The 25460-nt window shown below is 42.1% G+C and overlaps 1 protein-coding gene across 1 annotated transcript in view; it reads right to left on the reverse strand.

The window, feature by feature from the left end:
- Positions 1-24929, reverse strand: part of CNTNAP5 (contactin associated protein family member 5) — a 780199-nt gene extending 755270 nt beyond the window's left edge. The window contains exon 1 of the mRNA XM_044388305.3: positions 24469-24929. Coding sequence (XP_044244240.1) covers positions 24469-24550 — 82 coding nt within the window. The 5' untranslated portion in view covers positions 24551-24929. The remainder of the gene's footprint in view (positions 1-24468) is intronic.
- Positions 24930-25460: the final 531 nt, after the last annotated feature.

The raw sequence follows: 25460 nt of genomic DNA on the forward strand, positions 1-25460 counted from the left end.
CGCTTTGCAAATGAAACAACCGGAGCTGCCAGCATTCATGTCGATTATGTGGGTTGGAATTCAACCTCAAATCTATGTAACCCCCAAATCAATACTCTTTAGTACCCCCTTCTCCCCTGTTACAAAGTATAGAATTTATTGCTAAAATTAGGTTTAGCTTCTTCAAGAGACGGAAAAGTTGTTAAGTTCAGGGCCCACACAATACACTATTTTAAATGTCTGTCATACAGTGATTTATATGAAATATATATTTGCACATTCTGATATTTTTGGTGTTCATCCACAGTTCTTGAAAACATGTTAGAGCCATGAAGGTGAAAAGTGAGTCTTTTCTTAATGAAGTTGAATTCTGGACCCCACCCAATGGCAGGGGCTGGTTGCCAGGAGGATCAACCATGTGGTTAGAGGGATGGAATTTTGGGTCCTAATCCCCCCCTCCAGGAAAGGGAGAGGGGCTTGGAGTTGAATCAGCCAATGGCCAGGGACATTCAATCATGACTATATAATGACATCTCTATAAGAACTCAAGAGGATTGAGCTCAGAGAGCTTTCAGTTTGGTGAACACATGGATAGTACAGAGAGTGGTGTGCTTGGAGAAAGCATGGAAGTTCTGTGCCCTTTCTCCATACCTCCCCCCATGCATCTCTTCATCTGGCTGTGGATTCATGCCCTTTAATAAACTGGTAAGTGTTAAGTATGTGTTTCTCTGAATTCAGTGAGCCACTCTAGTAAATTAATCAAACCTGAGGAGGAAACTATCAGAACTGCCAGTCTGTAGAAACATAGGTAACAGTCTGAGGCATGCAACCAGCTCTGAAGGAAGGGGAAGGCAGTCTTTTGGGACTGAACCCTTAACCTGTGGGGTCTGATGCTATTTTCAGTAGAGAGTGTCAGATTTGAGTTGAATTTTTGGACACCCTGTTGGTGTCTGAGGATTGCTTGGTGTTGTGTGTAGAGGACCCCACCCCTATATTGGAATTGAGTGTAGGAACCCAAAAAGAATGTCCACAATCCACAGCACAGCGCCAGAGGCAACAATGATTTTCAATATATTCTGGATAACTGGTACGACCCTAGAGTTGCCCTTGCTATTAACACAGTGCTTTAGAGCTAAAAGAAAGGCGGTACCAAGCACTCTGGAGGAGCAAAGTGAAGGACCTCTCAGAAGCCACCAAAGCTTCTACTGGGGAAGTCTTTGCATCAGGTCTTTATCCAGGAACAATTAAACTTCGAAATATGTCTTGTGTCTAAGGGGACATTTGGTGTTTATCTACAAGGATGGTGTGTGTGCACATGTTCGTTTTGACAAGAGAGAAGAGATGGAAAGAAAACTAGGTTTTGTCATTGTTAAGGCTTCACACTCTTGTAGATGTACACATAGGCTGTAATGTCACCAGGAAACCCTTTGCCACATGCCATTATATCTGTTCCTATCCCACCTCAGCTATCTGTAATTTAGATTAACTGAAAAACTGTGCACACTTCTCTTTCAAGTTTTGACCATGGACATTTAACATGCTACAGTCCCAGAGAACTTTCTGCACGCCTAAGATTAAGCACTGTTGATTTTCTCCTGGTGCCTATTTCATTCAGAAATAACACACTCTGAAGAGAGATGGTGTCTCTGAGCTGGTTCCTCCTATAAATTTTATTTCAGTACGTGCCAGTGCCCGAGCAGAGTGTGCCAAGTGTAACCAAAGCTGCAGACATTTGGAGAGATTGATATTTTAGAGAAATTGAAATTCACTCAAAAGTAGTCTTCATCAAAGTCCAGAGCTATGCCTTGAAATCTGAGAGGAACCTGGGGCCCAAAACCGTTCAACATTCTCTCCAGCGTGTCAAAGGCCCCACAGCAGGAGAAAGAGCAGCGCACAGAGGCAGGGGCAGATGGGAGGTGACCAAATGCGCTAGGGGGTTTGCTAGGACAAGCCCAGACACCCTACATGCATATTTATTACTGTGACCCCCAACCTACCTTCCTAAGATCTTACTAACATAATCTTGATGATCACAGTTGCTTTTAATAATATCTCTCAAAGCAAGGCAGTGCTGCCTAGTGGTTAAGCCCATAGACTTTAAGCCAAGAATATCTCCTATTGGGTGAGCACCTATTGGCTGCTCAGCACCATACTTCAAGTATAATGTAAAAGGTAGCTCCTTTAACTCTCTCCTTAATCATAAGGGGTGGATATTATCATTATCTTCCATATGAAGCTCAGGGAGTTCCCAATCTAGAGAATATAACAGAGCCTACATTTAAACTCAGATTCAACTCATCCCTAAGTATTGTGTGTGTTTATTTATTTATTTATTTATTTATTTATTTAATATTTGTGTGTGTGTGTGTACATATATGTATATATATGTAGAAAATATAAAATATATGCAGAAAATACAGCAGGCCTGACAATTTTATTCTGGTTTGAAAAATACAGGTCTGTGCCTCAAAGGGTGAAAATTATACACCAAACCTTTGACCAAGTTGCAAATAAACACCAGAGTCATTCTTTGAACATTAGCTTAAGATTTACACAGGCTCTACCACCACCTCTGCTTGTCTCATGAGATGCAAATACAGCACTGTATCTTCTCGAATTGTTGGCATTGTTTGCCTCCAAAGATGAATGCAACAGTACACGCACAATCAACTTCACATATAATTTAAGCAAGTTTGCCTCTACCTTCCAGATGTCCATGGACCCCTGTGCCCTGACCCAGCTAACAGACCCCTAAAAAGAAATTAGGCAAACAAGAGTACTACAACTTTAATCCTCAGTACCTTAGGAAGAACCAATAAAACTCTTTATTGAGCACTTACTAGATGTAGAGAAAAAGGAAAGAGTCATCATTAAATGACATATGAGCATTGTATCTGGAAGGAATGTGTTCAATAAATATGAGGGGGAGGGGAGAGGAATTCTCATTTTACTGATGGGAAAAGAGTGGTTTAGAGGTTTTTCCCCAAGGTGATGTTCCTCGAGTAGAGCTAGGTATTGACCCCAGGTCTGTATGACTTTAAAGCATGCCTTCATTACCTCATGCTGCCAGTTTAATGGGAGCTGATGACCACCACTACGTAAGAAGTAGCTCTAGATCTATTGGGTGGGAAGATTAGACACACGCATGACAGGAAAACTAGTAATACAGGCAGAAAAATGCATAAGGGACTCAGAGAACAGAGAGAAATGAAGGTCTCAGCATAGGCTTGGGAACGGCTGTGACTGAGTCTCTGTAGACATCCTGCGCATATGTGTGCCTGCACTCACTATAGGCAGGGCCAGGGAACAGTAGGAAAGCAATGAGAGCTCCAGAAACAGAGCCCCACAGGCCTCTCCGATCCTGACCTCTATGTGCTTAAGGGGAGCAGGACGTGCTATCCCAAAATATGTCTATTTGGCATAAGGATTATCTTGAGTTGGTTATTTTTAAGAAACAGCAGACACAGGAGAAACTCTAAAAACCCAGTAGAGGTTACCGTCTTGAAAGAAACAGTCACATTTATAAGGAAAAATCTCCATTTGTAAGGGTGTTTCCCTCTCTGTTCCAGGAAGAGGAAGAGGACTAAAACTCTGGGAACACTCACCGATGAAGATGGCAGACTTAAATCTGCACAGCCACCGTACCCTTGTTACTGCACTTTTCCCAGTGACCCCCCCCCCCATAACTGGCCTCTCCCATCCCCAACACCTTTCTTTTGTCTTTAGCTGAAGAAAGTATTTATGGTAAAGTCTTGGGTCATTCTGGGGAGTTACTAAGTTTTCCCTATCTCCCACGTATATATGACGTTACATTATTAAACTTCTGGGGGTCTTTTGCTCATGTTAATCTTTCTTTTTTTATGGGGGTGTAGGGGTTAGCCAAAAACCTAGACAAGTAGAGGAAATAATATTTTTCTTCCTTACAGTTTCACATGGCAAGGACTGGCTGTTTATCACTACTGCACTAGCTGGCTTGTGGAAGACACTACATTTCTGAGTAAGGAGCCTCTATCTTACACCTTTCATAGTGGAGGTACTGACTGGAGGTACTGGAGGTCCAGGGTGACAAGCTTAATAGAGTCCAGTTGAGCTACAGCCTTTCTGCTTCACTGTGTTTGGGCACCAGAAGTAGGAACCAGTATCTCCTCCAGGACTGAATTCCCAAATAATGATATGCAACACAGGTTCTATGAAGGAATATTGCACAGGAAAAGGTATGGACAGTCAGACAGACCTAGGTCAAAGCCAAGCTTTGTGTGAACCAGTGATAAACCCTGGGTAAGCTTCTTCACCATTAATGATGGTCACTAATGATTAGCTTCATTTTCTCCTTCATTAAATGAGTATCATAATACCAACCTCAGACACAAAGATTTTGGTCCTGGAGCCAGACTGTCTGAGCTGACATTTCTACTTTCCAGCTGTGTGACCTCAGACAAGTGATTTAACTTCTCTGTGCCTCTGTTTCCTTATCTGTAAACTCAGGTTAGACATATCCTTAGCACGCAGGGTTATTACGAAGATCGTGTGCTAACAGATGTGAATGAGAAGACTGTTTTGGTCTGTAATGTCCCATAAATGTTAGGCCTCCTTGCCCTCTTTGTTCTTATTACTGCTGTCACATGGTAACACTCAATTTTTAGGCCACGGTAGACACTGCGGAAGGATGATTTGAACAAGCTGATCTCCCACGCTTAGTCTTAGGGATTTTTGAGATTTCAGTATCAAAGAAATCTCTTACATTGGAGATTTTAAAGGCCATTCCAGTACTAACCTAATAAAAATGTGTGCCCAAGGCTACAGCCCAGCCTCACCCTTATTTCCTGGCTTCTGAGTCGCAAGGCACAGGATTACTCAGGGGTTGTCAAGCCACTCCCAGGGAGCCTTCAGCTATTGTGAAAACCTTTCTTCATTTCTCTGTCTCTCTATAGAAGGTTCCCTTTGCATTAACGACCCAACTGTCTTCTTTTCTTGTATGAAATGTACCTCACCCTGTAACCTGACCTGGTAAGAGTGTGATTAGTTAATTGCTGTGGGCACCTGACATTTAAAGGAAAAAATGGATACCTCAGCCATCTTTCTTTTCAAGCAATGGAAAATGATTAAGGTTCAGTGATTTCTCTATGGGGGGTAGCTGTTTTCAGGTGGATATTCACAGACTTGCAAATGCCAGACATTAAGTGTTCTTTGTCTTTTTCTCTTTTATGAAGGGATAACAGGGGAGGGGTTGGAAAAGACAAAGGCACAGGCTCTGAATAAGTTCTTTTTAAAATCTCTTTTCTTTGTAATAAAAATGTTCATCTGTATAAATTCCGCTTGTTTGCCATGTGAATATTTGGCCACTGGCAAAATTGTGAAATCTCAAAGTTTTCCTTTCTTGTCTTTGTCTTTCAGATTCTGTCTGGCTTCTCCCCTTTGAGGGACTTCTCCTCACACAGATCCCCCCACCCCCACCCCCCAGCCAGTCCTCACAGAGCTCACACCCATCCTGTCAGAAGCTGGGAAAGAATATGCCACTCATGCACACTTAGAAAAATTTCACAATCACTGGCATCTAGAATAAGACCTTCCCCTCCTCCCCTCCCTGAGGACATGCAGGGTAATGAGGCTCTCAAAATCTTTCTCTCTTCATCTTTTCTGGGTCATGGATGTGTTTTGGAAATCAGGTGAAACATAAGCCCTTTATCCAAGAAAAATGCACAGATGCATATATAAACACAGCAATTCCTGCATAATTTCAGGAGATTCACAGAACCTCTTAAACGCAAAGTGGAAATCCTGAAGAGTGCTAATGCAGGGTCCCTGCTGGACTTCCTGAGGAGGTTGGGATGGGTGGGGAGCTGGGGCAGAAATATGGGCTTTCTGTCAATATCACTTCATTCCACTGTCTTTCCCAGCACATCAAGCCAGTAGTGGAGCTATGTTTAAAAATTGGTATTAGACGGCCGCCTGGGTGGCTGAGTTGGTTAAGCTTCTGCCTTTGGCTCAGGTTATGATCCCAGGGTCCTGGGATTGAGCCACAGTTGGGTCCCTGCTCAGCGTGGGTTTTGCTCCTCCCTCTCCCTCTGCACCCCTCCCCCCCTGCCATGCTCTCTCCCTCTCTCTAACAAATATTTTTTAAAAATTAAAAAATAATAAAAAAATAAAAATTGGTATTAGAATAAAAAGGTACCCACACAGTACCTTTTTATCAGAGGGTGAGGAGAAATCAGACACACACAACTATAATATCATTCTTTTGTAACAGGACATAAACACAATCTAGTAACTCTGTCTTAAAGTGGGGGGGAAAGTGTTTCAAGAGACGTTTTCAACTGGAGGCCAAACTGAAATGCTTAATGTTGGCCCAGAGAAATGGACTCTGGGAAACCCTATCAAGTTTTTTCTTGAGTCCAGAAGTCAGAGAAGGGTGAACCGATAAACCTTGACTGGATACACATTTTGAAGTCAGAGACATGTTTGAGATCTAAGGTTCCATTTGATTTATATTTCATGATATATTTCATGATATCCTACTTCAGAACATATCTGTATTTTCTTTAATATTAAAATAATGTGCATTTCTTAACCTTTGTATGAACTGGTTCTCCGGGAACTAAACTGATGTGTGTGTGCGTGTGAGTGTGTGTATTTCTTCATTATCATTGCTTCCTTCTGTGGTGTGAATAGTGCTAAAGCTACAGTTGAAAAGCTTGGGTTCAGAGATGAGGTCACCCTGAATGATATGTGTCCTCAAACATGCTGTGATCATTTCACAGCATCCATCATCATGACAGTAGAGGAGACAGGAACAACCATAGGGCTTTATGAAAAATTTAAGAGTAAAATCACAGAGGGGGGCTACTGCCTAAGGGCCAATACAGACACCGTCTCCATAAACATGGCCTTGGAAGAGCAGAACCCCAGGCTGGTGGCACTCTGTCTTTCACTGCCAAAGTAGTCATAGTTTATATTCAGAAGTAGAATGTGTTTCTTCACTAAAAAGCTAAAATCGGTTCCTAGTTTGTAACTGTATTCCAGAAACTTGGGGAAAATGAATGTGATTTCCTCCAGTCAACCAGAATGTGATTTCCTCCAGTCAGAATATATTGAGAACCTGTTAGGACCTCTGCTCCTACCAAGGGTCTAAAATTCTCTTCTCATTAGAAAGAATATAGTGCTTTGGAATCACAGACCAGCGCAGGATTTCACATCAACTACTTAATGTTTGTATGGACTTGGGAAGATTATTCAGCCCTCTCTAAACTTTAAGTTTCTTAGCAAACATTAACCATATAAGGTTGTGGGGCTGATTAGTGGCAAATGCACGTTAATGACAAGGGCTGGCACACAGTAAGCAATCAATCACTGTAGCTACTAATACTATAAACAGAGACGGTATAAAGACATAATATATATTGTATAGGCTTTAAGGGTTTAAAGGAAAGCAATAGTAATGAAGTCCAGAGAAGAGAGGCTGAGAACTGGACCATGGAGATCTCTGAAGATAGAGGTTAAGATGAGTGTTTCTATTTTTCTGAATTCAGGAGAAACCAGCAAGAAAAGCCTTTGCAAGATATCCTTGAACAGAGTGAAGAGAACCATTTGTTATCAGTGGTGGGCTAATTAAGTGATAGCAGTAATAGGGAGAAAGAAAAGACACCGATGGCCTTTAGACAACACATCTATTTGGTGCTTGCTAGCTTGCTTCATTTTCAACTGAAAGCCTTATGTCGTTGTCAAATCTTTCTGAATCTCCTCTGCAATCCAAGTTTCCTAATGGTCGTCACATTGTAGCTCCCACAAAGTAAGACAAGTCTGGAGGAATGACTGTGTTCTCTTCTGGACATTATATTTTAAATACAGCATTGTCAAAGTAGAATGTGTACAAAATAAGGGAACATGATGGTGGGAAGTGCAAGGAGGGGTAACCATGCAGAAGGAAAAAATAAAGGAAAAGAAGAGATTAGAAGACCAAGACAAATGGAGTTGCTGTCCTTATGGATTTGCAGAAAAATCATGATGAAGAGGGAGGGCACTTGGTTTGAGATGCCCCAGTGAGCAGAGCTAAGGGCCGTGGTTTGGTGGTGCATGGAGGCCGGCTTGAAGAAAGAATGCCCTATTAATTATAATTTTGGGGGAGGAACGTGAGGTGTCCTATGAAAGAAGTACGATGGAGTTACCAGCTGTCTGCAATGCTTTTAGGGAATGTGGAGATCTACGTAGGTTATACAAGTTATGGCTGGATACATAACTTCAAAGGTCTCTTTGCCAATTCTGCATTTTTTCTTTTAAAGATTTTATTTATTTATTTGACAGAGATAGAGACAGCCAGCGAGAGAGGGAACACAAGCAGGGGGAGTGGGAGAGGAAGAAGCAGGCTCATAGCGGAGGAGCCTGATGTGGGGCTCGATCCCATAACACTGGGATCACGCCCTGAGCCGAAGGCATACGCTTAACCGCTGTGCCACCCAGGCACCCCACCAATTCTGCATTTTCTGACGTTTATAACCTGCCTTTTTCAAAAACAGGCTTCCAGCAGAGGCCAAGGCCAATCATCCCATTTCCATTGAGAAGACTTTAATGCTGTATATCTGCTTTAATTGCTTTAAAAATTGAAGATCTGATTGGAACAGATAAGTAATCAAAGCCAGGGTCCTAATCTAACTGGTCTCTGAGTTACTAGATGAAGTAGAAAATGTCATCTGAATAGATTGGTTCATGGCCTTTCCTGAGTGTCAGGAAGCACCTCCATAGACCACTTTAGCACTTTTTGTTTGTTCCCAGAACTTCCCAAATATACATGTATGCTAGAGGGGGGTGCTATAAAAAGGGGGAAAAAAAAGACAAAAATTAGAAAATGCTTTGCTATGAAACAGATTTTCACTACTGCATGATAGCACCATGACACTCTAAGGTGGCATGACCAGATGACTTTCAAGATAAAAGTTAAAACTGAACCACAAGGTAACTAGAAAAAGGGTGTGAAATTTATCTTGCCATTCCCAGTCAGGGATACGTCTCCTTTGTCCTTATTCACATTGTGCCTACATCTCCCCCGTTAGCCTTTGTTTGTCTAAAGCCTACCAGGACAGTATAGCCAGACCATCATTTCTCCAAAAACTAAAAATAAATACATACATACATAATTTAAAAAAAAAAATTATAATAAATATCAATATAACAAACATATGCATGTGCAGCTTCTCCAAAGACACTCCTTATCTCATTTGTTATTTACAATAGCAGATAGTCAGGGCAGATAACATGACCCTTATTTGGGAAAAATGCGGAAGGATAAGCACAAAGTCATGCAGCCAGTAAGTGGCGAAATCAGGACCAGGATATTTCTTCTTCTGCTCTAAGGATCTTTCTGAGAGCTAGATGTTAGAAGAAAGCTTTGGTGTGTGTGTGTGTGTGTGTGTGTGTGTGTGTGTTGTCTTTTCAGTTAACACATGGTGTTCCATAAATAACTGACGGATCGAAACAGTTTCTCAGACTCCGGCTATCATGACATTTCGATGCTAGATACTTATCTGCTTGTCTAATGTGGGGCGCATTCCATGCACTGTTGCATGCTTACTAACATCCCTGGCTCCTCTCCCCTCTAGATGAAGTAGCAAGACTCCAGATGTGGCAACTGAGAACATCTCCAGACATTGACAAACGTTTCCTGAGGCAAAATCACTTCCAGTTGAGAACTACTGACCTCACACTACCAGGTTGATTTTTTTTTTTTTTTTAAGAGAAGCACAAACTAAACTAATGGACGTTGAGCACGTATGTGTCTTACATAGGTGTGTGCACAAGCACATGAAGCAACAACAAAGGAACACCCGATGCCTTTGGCTTCTTCTAGGAATTACATCTTCCTACCACAAAAGAAGCAGAGGTGCCATCTTGGCTTTGGTTTCTAATCTGGAATGAGAATAGGAAGGTGTGTAACATCAGAGTTTCATTGGACACTACGTGAGGTATTTTTATTTCTCAACATACAAAATGACATCATTTCCCCCAATGAAGCCACAAAACACTTAGCTATAAGAACCTGACAAGTCAAATTGAATTTTCCAATAAAATTGATATTTATACAGAAAACATAGAAATCTTTACCCCAAACAATGTATCAACAAGGCTGAGAACATCAATAGAGTTATACATTCTCCCCTTCAATTGATTTTGTTTCACTTGCTCCAATGTTTCTTGGATTAACTTTACTAATGAATTTTCACAGTGGTTTATTCCCTTGACTACTAAGCCACAGTCTGTGTTTAATTATGATATTCTTTCCTAAGTCCAGATCTTTTACCAGACCACTAATGGCAGGAAAAAATTTGCTGACATGACAGCTAAACTTTTCCATCTTGTTTACAAAGGACAAAATCAGGAATGCAATGTGGGTGAGTATTTGCATAGAAAAGCATCTCTACATTCCATGCATATATGACAGCACACAGACCTGCCACAATTATACGTTCATTTAAGTGTCTTATCAGTTCTTATAAAGTCAGAACATTACTCAGTATGTGTGTGTATGTGAGTGTGTGCGTGTGTGTGTGTATTTGGCAACTCAGTACCCAAAACTGACAAAACAGTGATGACAAGAACAACAGGAAGATGTCTACCGTAGACTCACAATTTTAGAAAGAATATTAACCTGGTTTGATATAGTTAAAAGGTGCCCAACATGTGGTACTAACTTTTGTTAATAAAGAAGCAAGCACTTCACACACACACACACACACACACACACACACACACACACGGGTTTCAAAAACATGACGACCCATAGGGTTATTTCAAGACAAATCTCAATACCTCAAAACCAAAAGAACCACTTTATAATTTTATGTCTCTTCCTGTATTCTTCATTTAATCAGATCATTGTTGAAGGAGCTTTGTGCTTCTCAGGTAATAGTATCTTGGCCTAAATAAATTCCAAGGTCAAGGCGCTCACTAATCCCATATATACTTATCCAGATGCTCAAGTATCATTATCTCCCGATTATGTTACTGAAATGTCAAGCTGAATATATTTGAAGATTTCCATTCTGTCCGTTAGGTAAAAGAACCATGTGAAAGAACTATACAAAAATAACCACGGTAAATTGGAATGCAAAGGATGCTTACTTGACCACTGCCCTGAAACAGCGCAGCCACAGCGCAGCATGTCTGCATGCCTACCCCCAGCATTTATCCACCTTCCTGGCAAAACATATTCGATTTCAGAAAATAAATAGATATTAATTTCCATCCAAATGCCCGTTTCAATTCATTATCTACAGAAGTAAATATTCACAAAGGTGACACCCAAGTCAATATTGACCTTGGGGGATAATAAATTTTGACATTTGCCAGAATAAGCAGTTCACATAGACTGTATACACATGTAAAACTCTACCTGGTGTATTAACCATGAAGGAAAACTCAAATATATAATACATATGTGTATGCATATATATTATCTTAAATTATTTATTATATTAAATTCTATTAAGAATGCAGAACAAGAGCATTTGGAGTTCACTAGGGGTTTTATTTTCCTATATAAGTACAGGGGAGATCCATATGCAATGTGATTTTTCTAATGCACGGAACTGTAAGTAAACACACAAGCATGTGATTAAAATTAAGAGTCTAAACAGAATCAGGAACCAAGGCTGAATCCAGATGTGCAACAATTTCATTTAATTTGTGTACCTTTACCACTTCTAGCCAAATTAATTAACATTAGGGAGCACACTGAGAGGGCCTCACTGGTGGAGACTGAAGGTCTATTTTTCTCACAAAAGTTAAGAGGCAGAGGCATGAGATTATGCCTCCATCAACGAACGGTGAACTGAGGGCCAGCATTCAGGGGTTTGCCTCTATTCCTGTCCCTCTTCCAGGCTTGCTGTGTGCACTCGGGTTTCACGTAAAGTGTTTATGCTTTAATTCAGTCTAGCAAGTAGTTATTTTGCTATTTGCTGTGTGGCTAACATGAAATCTCTTCTTTTGAGAAGGTCCCCAGGGAATAGCGGGGATGGAGGTGGATAATTCAAGGGCCCTAACGAAATAATATTTTTTTAGAATAAGAAGTGCTACTGACTCTTCACTGAGGAGATCAACATGAAGAGACATGTCCTGGATAAACTCCTCTCTTTTCCAATCTGTAAATGCCAATAAGATTCTCTTGTCCTAAGAGTTCTATAAAATAGCATCAGGACAAAAATACATTTCCAAGGGGTTATTATGGGCACCTGGGCAGAGATAATATTCAAAATATTTCATAACCTCATAACCTCAACAGCAGATCATTGACTGTTGTAAGCAGATGCAAGTGGTGAGTGCTCAGGGCAGGTGTGCTGCTGGCCCACCAGCCAAATGTTGGCCACCGTGGAGGGCACCATCTCCCCCTTCCTCAAAATTTTCCTATGCCTAATCACATCTGCATACAATTACAAACTTAGAGATTCCTGCAAATAAGCCTGAGGCTTCATTCACATGATACTCCTACGAAGAATCAGAAAGAGTAGATTGAGCCGTGGAATTCTCTGCCTCCTCTCCCCATTTCCCCCAAACAGCAGTATTTGTCTTTTTTTTTTTTTTTTTTTTTTGCACCCAGAAAGTCTATGTAAGAGTTCATTTTGGAAGCCGAAAATTCCTGCTCTTGAAGTAAGTTTTAATATTTAAGGCCTTATTCTTTGAAACACTGATTCTGAGAGCTAGAACACAACATCTATGAATTGCCTCTGCGTAAGTTACTTTGGGATTCTCTGTTTCCTTTCCTGACAGCCACTGATAGAGGAAGAGAGGCAAGACTGGGAGGGTGCTGGCCAACAGACTGCCTCTCTAAACCCAAGCAAGAAGGTCCACTGAGACAAGAAAAGAGCAAATCACTTACAAAGAGGACAAAGGAGACACACAAAGACACACCTCACAACCGAGCCAAGCAATAGCCCAGATCGAAGGGACAAGTGCAGGAAAGCTGAAGAATAAAGCAAACCATTGCCTGGCCTGGCTTTCCGCACAGCTTGTGATAAAAGGGAGTTCAAACATGGGCTGGTCCTCTTCTATCAAGCAGACACTACAAGCACAGCAGGGCACATGCTCATCATCGCACCTAGTCTGTGGCAGAGTAAAGGTACGGGGTACGCACTTGTTAAACCCGCCCTCCCATCTACACCCACGGGATGGAAGGAGGTTTTGGGCTGTGTGTGTGGGGCGAACTCTGTAGCCCAAAGACGCAGAACAGATCTGAAGGCCATCCAATCCTTGCCTTATTCAAACCTGTGACCTAAGTATCGCAAATAGGGTTTTTCTTATTAGCACAAACTTAAAAAACAAAAAGAACGAAAGAAAGAACATCCACCTAACAAATTCTAAGAGCAGTGCAGTATGATGCAAATGGAAAAAAAAATACTGTACTTACAGAGGAAGATCCCAAAGGAGCTTGAAACAGGAAGAGACACACGAAGAGTGGGCACTGATCATGGAATACATAACGCCGTTACTGATAAGCCTGGAGCCTGGCCACAGAGAGTTGATGGCACAAGCTTTAATGAGTAGTACAATCAACTTTTACAAATGGTTAGAGATACAGGAGCTGTTTGCCACAGGGATTTCTAGGAAAGGATGGCCCACAAAGTTAGAAAAAGATGACCTGCCAATCGGGAGGAATCTGTAGGTCTAGCTTCACAAGGGTGTTCTCACCCTGCATCAGAGAGAAGGCTCGCTTTGCAAGGCTGAACAACAACCTGAGTTCAAGGATGGCTCAGCCTTGGCTTTGGGTTCGAGGAAACAGCAAGCACGATGAAAACAAGTACAGACTTTGCAGTCAGGCAAACAGGGACTATAATCCCAGTGTGACCACCTCCTAGCTATTTGGTCTTGGGTAAATAACCTGACTATCCGCACCAGCACATCCTCAGTCTATTATAGAGAAGACAATGGCTGCGGTTAGGAACAGAGGTCCTAACCTTGGCACCAGGTGGAGGTTTGGAAACCCTGCCAATGAAGAAACACATTACTTAACTTTATCTCTAATCTGGAGTGTTCCAACATTCCAATCTGCTGGATTCAATTCCTTTGATTGTGTCAAAAGGTTCCTGATTGTTGTAGAATGAGAGGCATTAATCTCTCTTTTAATATCCTGGTGAGCTCAGCCTGTGTCCAATCAGAAAGAATCTGCCCCTGTTGACCCCAATCCTGTCACCTGGCAGAGCTCATTCACTCAGAGGTAAACCTCATGCATGTGGCAGAACACTGCCAGTGACTGCAGTGGGGTGCAGCCCAGACCTGGAGGGGGCTGCACAGACTGCTTGCCCACAGCCCCTCCAAACAGCTCCATTTCCATTCACTTGGTAGGCTTGTGGGTTTCCTTTCCTCCTGTGAATTGATAAGCCCTTCTCACCTCCCATTATTGATTAATCATAATGTGCAGCTCACAGACCAGTCACCGTTAATGGCAAATGAAGCTGCTATTGTTCCAAGGTGAGAGGAGAGACAGGGGAGTTGTTCTCCTTCACACAGGAACCCTGGAAGGCATATGCAAGGAGAAAGAGCTGAAAAGCTCAGACCTAAGCCTCCGGGTGCATGTGGCCTTCTGCCATGGGTTAAGTGAATCAACTTTGCCCATCAATTTTTAATTGGAGATCTTGGGAAGCTATTTTTTATCATAATATAAACATGGGTATAATGCAGAGCAGAATGCAAATGTGTCTGAGAGCTTAAGACAAAAATTCAAGAAATTACATGCTTCAGTGGCTACTTGAGGGGGAATTGAGAATCCTCTGGGTTTTCCTGCCCTCTTTTTATTTATTTATTTATTTTTCTGGTGAGCGGCACTTCAATGGAAAAGTTTGAAAAGTGTTAATGTTGGCCATAACACATAAAAAGGTGTCATTTAGTCAATGTTGATTGAGACAGGCCAAGTGAAGGAAGAGAAACAGAGATAGAGATGGAACTGAGGGGGCACCTAGGTGGCGCAGTTGTTAAGAGTCTGCCTGCGGGGGCGCCTGGGTGGCACAGCGGTTAAGCGTCTGCCTTCGGCTCAGGGCGTGATCCTGGCGTTATGGGATCGAGCCCCACATCAGGCTCCTCCTCTAGGAGCCTGCTTCTTCCTCTCCCACTCCCCCTGCTTGTGTTCCCTCTCTCGCTGGCTGTCTCTATCTCTCTGTCAAATAAATAAATAAAATCTTAAAAAAAAAGAGAGAGAGAGAGATGGAACTGAGGAAGAACGAGGAAAAGAGTAGATGAAGGGAGGGATGGGACAAGGGGAAAGAAAAGGAAACAGTATCAGGAGGCAGGCGAGTTGGGGCAAATTTGGGAAGAAACACTGAAGATAAGGAAGCAGAGAGAAAAGCTCTGGGAACAGGAAAGGCTGCTTAAGAAATTGATCAAGAACTGAGCAGAGGGGCTACAGTGCCACGACCTTGTTTTGAAGAGCTACTGGTATTTTTTGTTGTTGTTTCTGGGGCTATGTGGACAGCAATCCTAATCCCCCATCAACTGATAGTCAATGAACAAAAGGCTTTAGGAATGCACACAGAAATGAACGTACAGCAGGCATTTCAGAAGCATTTTTTGAATCAATGAATGAATGAATGATTCACTTGAAAATGGAAGCAGCACTAATAATACACCAATCATTGTACCAGCACCTGATTTTTAACTCAACATTAACAAGAGCATGTCTATTATTTTCCATCCAGGGCAGGATTCAGCAGTGCATGAGAAGAACGTTCTCCCAAACTCCTGCCTGACCCTCCTGCTTCGGACGCGGGGAACACTTCACACATACTCCTGCCCAGGTTCACTGGTTTTTCTCAAGGTCTGATCAAGGACACTTCTCCCATAATGCTGACATTATCTGCAAGGATCTGCTCACACTTCTGGAGGAAATGCTCTCCTTATTTTTCTAGATGAACACCCCTGTTCCACTCTTATGAGCCTCCCCTTGTGAGCTTTTCAGGTAGCAGTTTTACTGGCCATGGCCCAGAAGCAGTGGTCATCCTCTGACAGAGCTCAGGAATCAAGCGAGGAATCTCAGCAGTCATGTATCTGTCAGGTGGAAATGGATTCTGCCCACATACCTCTTGACATCAGAGAATGAGAACAAGTCTCTATTTGCCTGGGCACTCAGCTGTCTGTTCACCCAGATGAAGGGAGAGTGAGTCCTTCCACCTTTGCTTAAGAATGGAAACGTCTTTGCCCTAATTATAACTGATGACCTACACCCCTTCCGCTCTCCTTCACCACCTCCCCATTGCCCAACTGCTTGGAATATGGAGGGTCCTGGACAAAATCAGGAAGTTGGCAACACTTGTCTTAGACACCTTGAACATCCCTATTCTTTGCCCTTCCCCCACTCAGAACATTCGTCTCCTTCAATACCCAGCATCTTCTCTTCCATTAACTTTTTGTTTTGTTTTGTTTTCTGGCAAAGGTCTATTCCTCTCAGGGGAGAATAGTTCAGCAGAGATATACATCCCTATATTTTCTCTCCAGTGGGGCTTTGTGTCTTAAGGCTTACCTCCATGCATTGAAAGTCTTTTCCCCATATTTACAAATCTGGGGCACTGATGGAGTTGGCGGAAGAGCTGTTTGGGGACAGATGGGTAGGGGGTGTTGGAATCAAGTGGGCTTTCCCAAGTGTCCTGTGGGTAGCAGATCCCTGTCAGGCTTCACATTTGGTGACTGTGCCCACGTCGTTTATAACAAGGAAGCACTTGAATACAACAGACCTTTTTTTTCTCCCCTCATCTCACATCTGAACACAATCATGAGCTCAGGGAAGAGCCAATGGTAATACCAAAAATACATGGCCACATGACAGAGAGAGGAGTGGGAAAGGGAGGAAGGAATAGCAAGAGGAGGGAGAGAGGGATGGGGCAGGGGGAGAAGAGGGAGAGAACTGAACATGCGTATTCAGCAAACAGTGGCCTAGACTAACACCTACAAGCATCTGTCTGTTAGGCGAATTTCTTTAAACTGCTATTTGCCTTGGACTGTCTTCAAAGGGATATTTCTGCTTCCAAAGGTGGATAGTTAAAAATAATATACATCATGAGTGTGTTTTGGCATTTCCCTTTCGTTTTTTTTCCCTATCTTCAACGTTACTGTTGTCATCCTTTAAAACTCAATCAATTCGGCTGATCCAGTGAACAGATGGCATTAATCAACCCCCAAGAATATGCACAAAAGCAATTAGAAATGTAGAGACATGGAATTTATGCCAGCAAATCAATTACCAATGATAGCAAATCAACGTGGCACACCCAACTTCCCCTTGTTTCTCTTTCCAAAGAGCAACCACTGATAGTAGGACTGATCCCTGGTTCACCCCCTGCCAGAAGAGGATCAAGAACAGAAACACTGAGGTTTAATTACACATTTCTTAATGACTAGTTCTCACTCTGCTGACAAAAATCGGCGTAATTTACAGACTAGAAGATGCATCAGAATGACGGATACAGACAGCATATGCTATACAGTGTCATGCAAATATGAAATACACTGCTCTGAGAATATGGTCGTTTGGTATTCCCAGAGAAGAACTTCATTTCAGAGAACAGAGCACCTTTTCTAGCATCTATAGCTCTCATTTGTCAAAAACAATGGGAGCAGCTATAGAATACATTTTAACCACAAATCTGTGCCTTCTGTGAGTTTCCCAGTTTATATATCCCTATGTTTTCAATGTACTTGGCCATTATTTTCTTTCTGGTTCTTTGTGACCTTTGCAGATTCTGAAACTTTCTTCTTCAGGCTCTTCTTTATTATCAACCTGGGTTCTTGGGATAAGCTCTTCACTAGTTTTCTCACTGCTATTATTGGCCTGGGTCAGTCTATCCTTCACACAGTGATTTTTTAAACAAATATCTGATTCTGTATTATCTAATTACATATACAAAATCCTTCAATGAAGCTTCATAGCTTGAACAGTAAAAATAAGACCCCCCCCCCAATTTCCCTTATTTCTTTTTCTAACCCTCTGCCTATAAGCCGCTCCCACAAGTAGTCACTACAACAGGTCTCACCCTTAAGCCTTCACACAAAAAGCCTGTGAGAAGCTCCCCCCATTTCTCCAGTGAGTGAAGTCTGATGTTGTTCAAGTCTTACCTTCCACCTCACTTCCCTCCAAGAGCCGGCCTTGATGCCCCAGCAGTTTGAGGCGCTCATTTGGTGCCTCATATTACACCTTGTGCTTAACTATGTTACGGCATTTATCACATTGACGTGATTAAAGATTTTTTTTCTGGCTGTCCATGTTCAAAGTTCCTTGAGATCATGGACTGTATCTCCTTATTTATCTTTATTTCTACTGTTTCTAGAAAAACTTGAGTTTAGGAAAGAGAGCCTTCGGTTGAGACACATTTCTTCAATAAGTTTTTCAAATGAGTAACACACGTGAACTATTAACACTTAAATCGTCCAATCACAGCTTAGAGAGAGGGTATCAGAGGCTCAGGATAGTGTTATTGGGGTCATGTTGTCGGTCTGCAATAAAATACAATCTTTCCACTAATTTACTACTAATATCCTATTAAACAGCATTCAAACTTTTCCTTTTTATACTGAATTCTGGGCTATGAAGAAAGATTTTTATAGCTATGTATTTGTGTATTTTCAGCCACACAGGAAATGTTCATTAAAATTGCAAAAGCAAGTTAATAAAATTAGCTCAAACTTGGTACTGAGGTCAGATCTTCTTAGCATTTCCAAAGCAATAATAAATAAGACTTGTCAGTTAAAAACAAAATAAACCAAGTAAATTTTAAAAGACTTTAGCAACAGGGCCATAGAAAGACTTTTTTGTTGTTGTTTAGAAATGAAAATTCTTAGAAACCATTCACTGTTTCTCTCATCCATTCATTTACCCAATGTTTTATGTATTGAATATAGACATTGGAATGAAATATGATAATCAGGGAGCTTTGTAACTACTTGGGGAGACAAAGATTATAAGAAAGTGCTATGGAAATATACTAAGTCATACATAGGGGCATTTGGCCCAGTGTGGGGAAACCCTGGGTGTGTGTTTGTGTGTGTATGTGTGTGTGTTTGTGTGTAACTGGGAGAAAGTGAGGGTGTGTAAAAACTGGAAAAAGGTAACTAGATTAAGCAGATAGTGTATGCAAACAAATGCAGGGAAGATGCAGGATAGCATGGCTTGTCTGTAGAATATGGAGTTTTCTAAACTGGAAATTAGGGGACAGGGCAGTAACGGTGGACATGCAATTTAGAGCAGTAGGCAGGGCCAGATTAGGAGCAGCCCTGTGCAGGGAGAAGGGGTCATTCCTACTATTTAATTAATACATTTGGTCTGACATCTAGAGACTTAGAAGACATGATGCCAACAGAGGTAGCTTTCATGGTAGTGTGTGTGTGTGTGTGTGTGTGGTCACACGTCTTTATCAAGGCTATGCCCTTGCCCTACCCAATTCTTTACTGAAACTTGTAAAAGAAAATTAAAGCATCTGGTGCTCATCCAGATATCCAGATATGAGGCCTCTTATTTTTGACCATTGTGATATTAGGCATCTTGCATCAAATCTACATTCCAATTTTTTTTTGGTAAGGTGTAACTCAGGAGTTGGCTCTGGTGGAAACTGCTACCTCCCTGTCCTTTGCTATGGATAGAGCTATAGAGACTAACCATAGAGATCACAAGGCAACTTGCCAGCTCACACACAGCCCCCAACTGAATGCATGGGAATGAATTTCACATCGTGCAGAGTCTGATCTTTGGAGATAGATGGAGGGCCAGATCCTGATCTTTTTTTTTTTTTTTTTCATTGCATAGCTTTATGATCCTGGGAAAATTATTAACTTCTATTAACCTTAAATTTACTCATCTGTAAACTGAATTTAATAAAGTCTACCTAGCTGTACTGCCTTGCCAAATCATGTGCACATGGCATATGAAGTGAGAGATACAAAGAGCACACCGGTTAGTAGGAATTAAAACCCAATTATGTTGTTATTCTAAATATAACTGCTTAACAATTTTGAGTATGACCATCCCAGAAGTTCCAAATGGAATAACCAGTAAGTAGGTAACATCAGTAAAGACAAAAATACATTAGGACTAGATAGGACCTTAATAAGCATCTGATCCAACTCCTTCAATTAATACACCACGATCATTAGGACAAGTCGGTAACTCCACAAGGACACTTTCTGGAAAGTGTCAGAGTTTTGATGAATGAAGACAGCTTCCCTTATGTATGAAAAATGCCATTATGAGCTCCAAATGAGTACACTGATTCTTCAAAACAAAGTTCCACTGAGCGAATCACGACTGTATTATATGATCTTTGTGGTAACTAGACCCTGGCCCCACCTTCCTCACTAGCGAGGATAATTAGCTTTGTATATACAAAACATATTTCAGCAGAGCTCTGGCATACAAACTAAAGGGCTTTGGATCACCAACTAAAGCTTTTAGGAACATTTCAAACAATAGCACAATACTTTGTTTTGTAACAAATGAGCACTGAAAAGTAAAGCGATGTAGGTAAGCAAAACTGGGTTCTACTGAAGAAAAAAGAGGTAATTGGGAAGAGGAGGGGGGAAAAAAGAAACCTTTAACTTAGAAGACAGTCATTCATTTGAATGAGAATAGGGGCTAGAGTAAGGTTATTCTAATGGAAACTAATTTTCTCATAATTCTGTACCCAGTTGTGGACATGGCTCTTCTAGTTTTTCACTTACATGTTCCAATAGTGGAAATATGAATCTGGCCTGGAGATGTGGGCTGTGAGGGATTGAAGGGAAAGAGAATTCACATGGTTTGTCAACGATAAGCCTGTTCAACCATGGGAAAATCTTCAGGACTCTTTCCAAATGAACATTATTGTGCTTCCTTCACTTCTGCTGAGTGTAATTGCCAAAAAAGTATACCGCAAACACTTTCCTGCTGAAAAAAGTCAGCCTGATATTTGTTTATTTATAATATCACCTATCGATTGGGTTTGTGCATAAACTTCAGATAACTCAAGGTATATCGCATCTCTTTATTTAAAGATGTTTATGAATATGATTGACATCCTTGTATATTTTACATGAAGTTCTGTCTGTGATGAAAGGCATCATCACAGAATAAAGAGTTTTTGATTTCTTTCTCAAGGCTGTTATCTCTTTGAACCTGGTGTGTAGCACCAAACGGTTAAGATGCCTGGAGATCAAAGTGACTTACTGGGTCAAAATTAAGGCAGTCATAATCACATAAGATCTGATTATTGGCAAAAATAAAGTGAAGAGTGACCCTGTAAGTATGCCGTGCATTGCTCTTATCTTCTGAATGCAACTTCTTGCATTATCATAGTCTTTCCACGCGCCTAATATTTGAAGAATCTCCTCAGTAGAATACTGAGCTGCTGTTCTGTTTGGGAGAAGATACATATCTCAATTGCTGTTTTATACCCAAGCCTGTGAGCATGGCAAAGTTGCATAACTGGACGGGCATTTGACATGTTAGCTGTGGCATAACCGGGGCAAAAACCAGCAGCATTTCAAACTCCTAGTTTCACTTGAACCAACTATCAAGTCACATTGTTTCTTCTTGTGTCAAAGGAGTTGATATTATATGTAAAATGGTTTTTCATTTAACACTGGCCTATCATAGCTACATTCGAAATTAACTAATTCCCTCAGCGTAAACCCAAAGGAGATGTTGTAGCTACTTAATACCCTGAAAATCTGGAATGGGGGAATTTCCAGAGTTTTTATTACTGGTTGGTAATTATGTTCTCTGCGCAGATTCATAATATCTATTCTGTAGCTGGCCTTCTAACCTGACTTTAATTTTGTTTAATTAGGAACTTATAAATCTATGATTGGGTAAGCATTCATTTCTCTCTTGCAGACAAATGTCCAAGTTTTGGTCAGATTATAAGAAAATTAAACACACACACATATACATTCTACATGCAACAACAGTAATAACAATACATTATTACTAGAATAATACAAACAATTAAGAGTTATTTTTATTTGAATACAGTTCACAGGCATACTGATACCATGGAACATTTTGGCTAAATAACCCATGTTTAGGGATACTTTCACAAATTACATAAAATGTTATCTCAAAAAATAATAATCTCCTTGAAAAAAATTATCTAAATAATCTGTATATTTATACAAATTGACTCTTTGAAAGGAGACTGAGCTTCCTCAATACATGCATATAAATATTAATGGACTGTAGATAAATAGTAAATCAAAGCCCTAAATTTAATGGATAAAGTATGTGGACAATTTAAGTCGGGGAGAATTGTGGAATGCTAATGTTTTCCCCTAAGAGTTCTGCATCACAGGTTCTGAAAGACCACCAAGATAAACTGAGCCGAGAAGTAATTTTCTGCTGCTATGCTATTGAATTAATACATTTTGTTCAGCATAATAAAAAACATTTACCATTATTCTTTAAGAACACTGACCCCAAAATATTTAGCAAGTAGCATGCATTCAGTTGAAATGTTGATTGGAAATAAGGAAATTAAACTGTCACTGATGAAATACTAAAGCTCATTATCACAAAGTTTCATTTTAAATGTTGAGAATTAGCTTTATTGCTGCATCAGTAATGATAAGCATGAGCCTTAAATCCATGCCATTTAGGTTTTATGAGCATTATTACAAGATATAAACCATAATTCAATTAATTTACAGAAATTGGCATTCTACAATTTATTTTTTTCCTTGCTCTTAAGAAAAGATGCTACATAAGGAAGCCCCAACCATATTCCTATAGAGTATGTTCTATCTATTTTACCCTTATTCCTCACCCCACCTTTGTGGATCTTCAAAATATTCACTATTTCCAGATAGGTAACTGTGCTAAAGGAAAAACAGCTCTTTCACTGCTACACCTTTGCATCATTAGGACAACACTGACCTCTAGTGTTTTAGGAGATAGAGAGGCTAGCTTAGCACCATGCCTAACTTCTCTAACTAAACCACTTAGATGTTTTTCTAAAGCACCATGGGAACAATTTCACTTAAAAGAAGGAAGAGGAGGAGGAGGAGGAGGAGGAGGAGGAGGAGGAGGAGGAAGAGGAGGAGGAGGAGGGGAGGAGGAGGAGGAGGAGGAGGGAGGAGACAAGAGGAGGAGGAAGAGACAAGAAACATCAGATTCTAACCTTTTCCTACCTATTCTCTGAAACGATTTCTACACTAAGTCCCTGTGGCTCCTCCCTTTTTGAGAGGTTGACCTCTCCAGCGCTCCTTCAGAGTAGAAACTTTAATAAAATTTTTATAAGGCATTACCACTAACTATAGATTCTGAACCTCCAAAACTTCCAATCACAGAAACACCGGCTCTGCTTTGGACCATTTTCACTAAACAACATTCGTCTAATTGTCTTCCTTTGAGGTGCAACTCTGGGTTGAGTATCTCTTACTCAAGGTTCTCTTGAACCTAAGAGGGTGGAGAGTGAAGTAGGGCAACTCACAAGTACTAAGTAGTCTTCCTATCTTTCTCTAAGAGCGGTGTTATGTTCCAGTACAGTTAGGCATTTCTGAGGTTCCTGGCGGGGTTAGCAGACAGAGGAGCAAGCCCAGAAACTCAAGGAACCTTGATAAACCATCTTTGGAAACAACACAGATGGCTTAATTGCGTTCCTTCTCATTTAGGAGTTTCCAAGCTGGAAAAAACTTCCCTCTCTCTGCCTAGAGAGGCAGCTGAGCAATTGAGCTTGAACCTCTGATGGCTCTAGCGATTTATTCAACTTTGACGAACGGGGTTCTTTAAATACACAGTGCAGGTGGCGGATCCCCAGGTGTCCAGCCTTCCTGCCTATTAAATTAAATGCCCTGCACTTGCTGAGGTTAGAGCTTGGACGACAGAGCGTACACTTAGTGCATACTCATTATGTGTTCTTTGGCACAAAGATTTTGGGGGTGGAGTGTGCATCAAAGCTCTTCCTTCTGTAACAGGGGCAGCCATTGATCTTGTGGTTTGACTACATTGGGCCATGACTCTTAGGCCAAAACTCCCAATCCTATTAAAGCAATGCCTATTGGTTGCAAGATACCCCAACTGGAGCCTTCTGCCTAGGCGAGAGCTGAAAGCCATGTCTAGTGAGGTACTGGGTATGTTGCAAATCCCAGGCAGCTGCATTCAGAGATGAGCCACTGTCACCGAGTGCGGTGGCTGGTAGCATCTCTCTCTGGAAGCCCTCAGTGCATACAATCTGAACCCGGGGCCCTTCTCCAGAAACGCTCCGGCTGAGACCAGGCGGGCATAGAACGCGGACCTGGCATGAGGCTCAGGGAGGAGAACCTTCCTTTCTCCCCTGAACTTTGCGATTCGGGGAGAAGGGCAGGAAATTCAGTGGGGCTGGCTCATCCGAGCTCTGCTAACTTTTGGGATGGTTTGAGTGATAGAACCACACCAATCAGCATTTCCCCCCGTCTCCTCTGCTCAGAGCAGACAATTGAACATGCTTGGACAGTTGAGTGTCTCTCCCCAACGCTAGCGTTTCCCACCTCATCTACCCGCCCCCAGCTCCTGGTACTCACAATTTGTCGCTGTTAATCCTAAATGCCACAAGCCGGAGAACAGCAAAGTGAAAACGCTGGTCAGCCTTGGTACAGAATCCATTTCCCCCGAGTAAGCGGTCCCTCCCAATCGAATCCCAAATTCGCAGGCGCCAGCCGCGGCTTCTTCTTCTGTTCTCTCTCTCTCTCCCTCTCTCCTCGGCACCGCCTGACCCCCTCCCACCCCCCCTAAGAGAGGCACTCGCGGCTTCACTCCATCCCGTGTCCAGACGCTCCACCGAAAGCGTAGCGGGTTCTGCCTCTGAGCTGCGGCTGAAGCTACGGTCCCCGCAACTGCCGCTTGCTGTACTCGCCCTCCTCGCCCGCCTCTTCCTCCTCTCCCCCCTCCTTAAAGGTGCAAATCCAAACCCCGCTGCAACACCAGGCGCCGAGCCGGGCGGACTGCCACTGCACCTCGGCCGCCGGCGCTGAAATCCGCACCCGGGCCAGCCGCTCCTTATAGGCGAGCGGGGCGCGCGGCGCCGCCCCCGGCCAGGCCCGCCCCGCGCTCTCCTATAAGACCGGCCTGGGCGGGTCCTCTGCGCGCTTAGGAGCCCTCGCTCCAGGCCCCGCGCCGCTGCCGTGCGCTCCGGCTGCTTGGGGGCCGGGGTCCCTCTCCCGCGGGCGCGCCTCTCTCCCTCCACCCCTCCTCTGCCTCCCGCCCCGCCCCCGCTCGGGGGGCCGCTAATTTACACTGACATTTCAACCAGGTTTTCCAAGAACATTGCTGCCCATGGGATGCTGAAAGGAGTTGGAAGACAGAACGCATCAGCAAGAGCGAATTTCCCTTGGAAAGCTTGGCAAAGAGCTCACGAAATGCCTTTTTTTTTTTTTTTTTTTTGAGTGAAGAGGGAAGACTTGAATTATTGAATGATGCGAGATTTTTCCCCCGGTGTTTGTTTCCTGCTGTGGAAAGCCGACGGGTATTAATGATATTGGGATTTCTGATTTAAATGTTTAACGTTACATCCGCG

This window comes from Ursus arctos, unplaced genomic scaffold, assembly GCF_023065955.2.
Source record: "Ursus arctos isolate Adak ecotype North America unplaced genomic scaffold, UrsArc2.0 scaffold_1, whole genome shotgun sequence".
Classification (NCBI taxonomy): Eukaryota; Metazoa; Chordata; class Mammalia; order Carnivora; family Ursidae; genus Ursus; species Ursus arctos.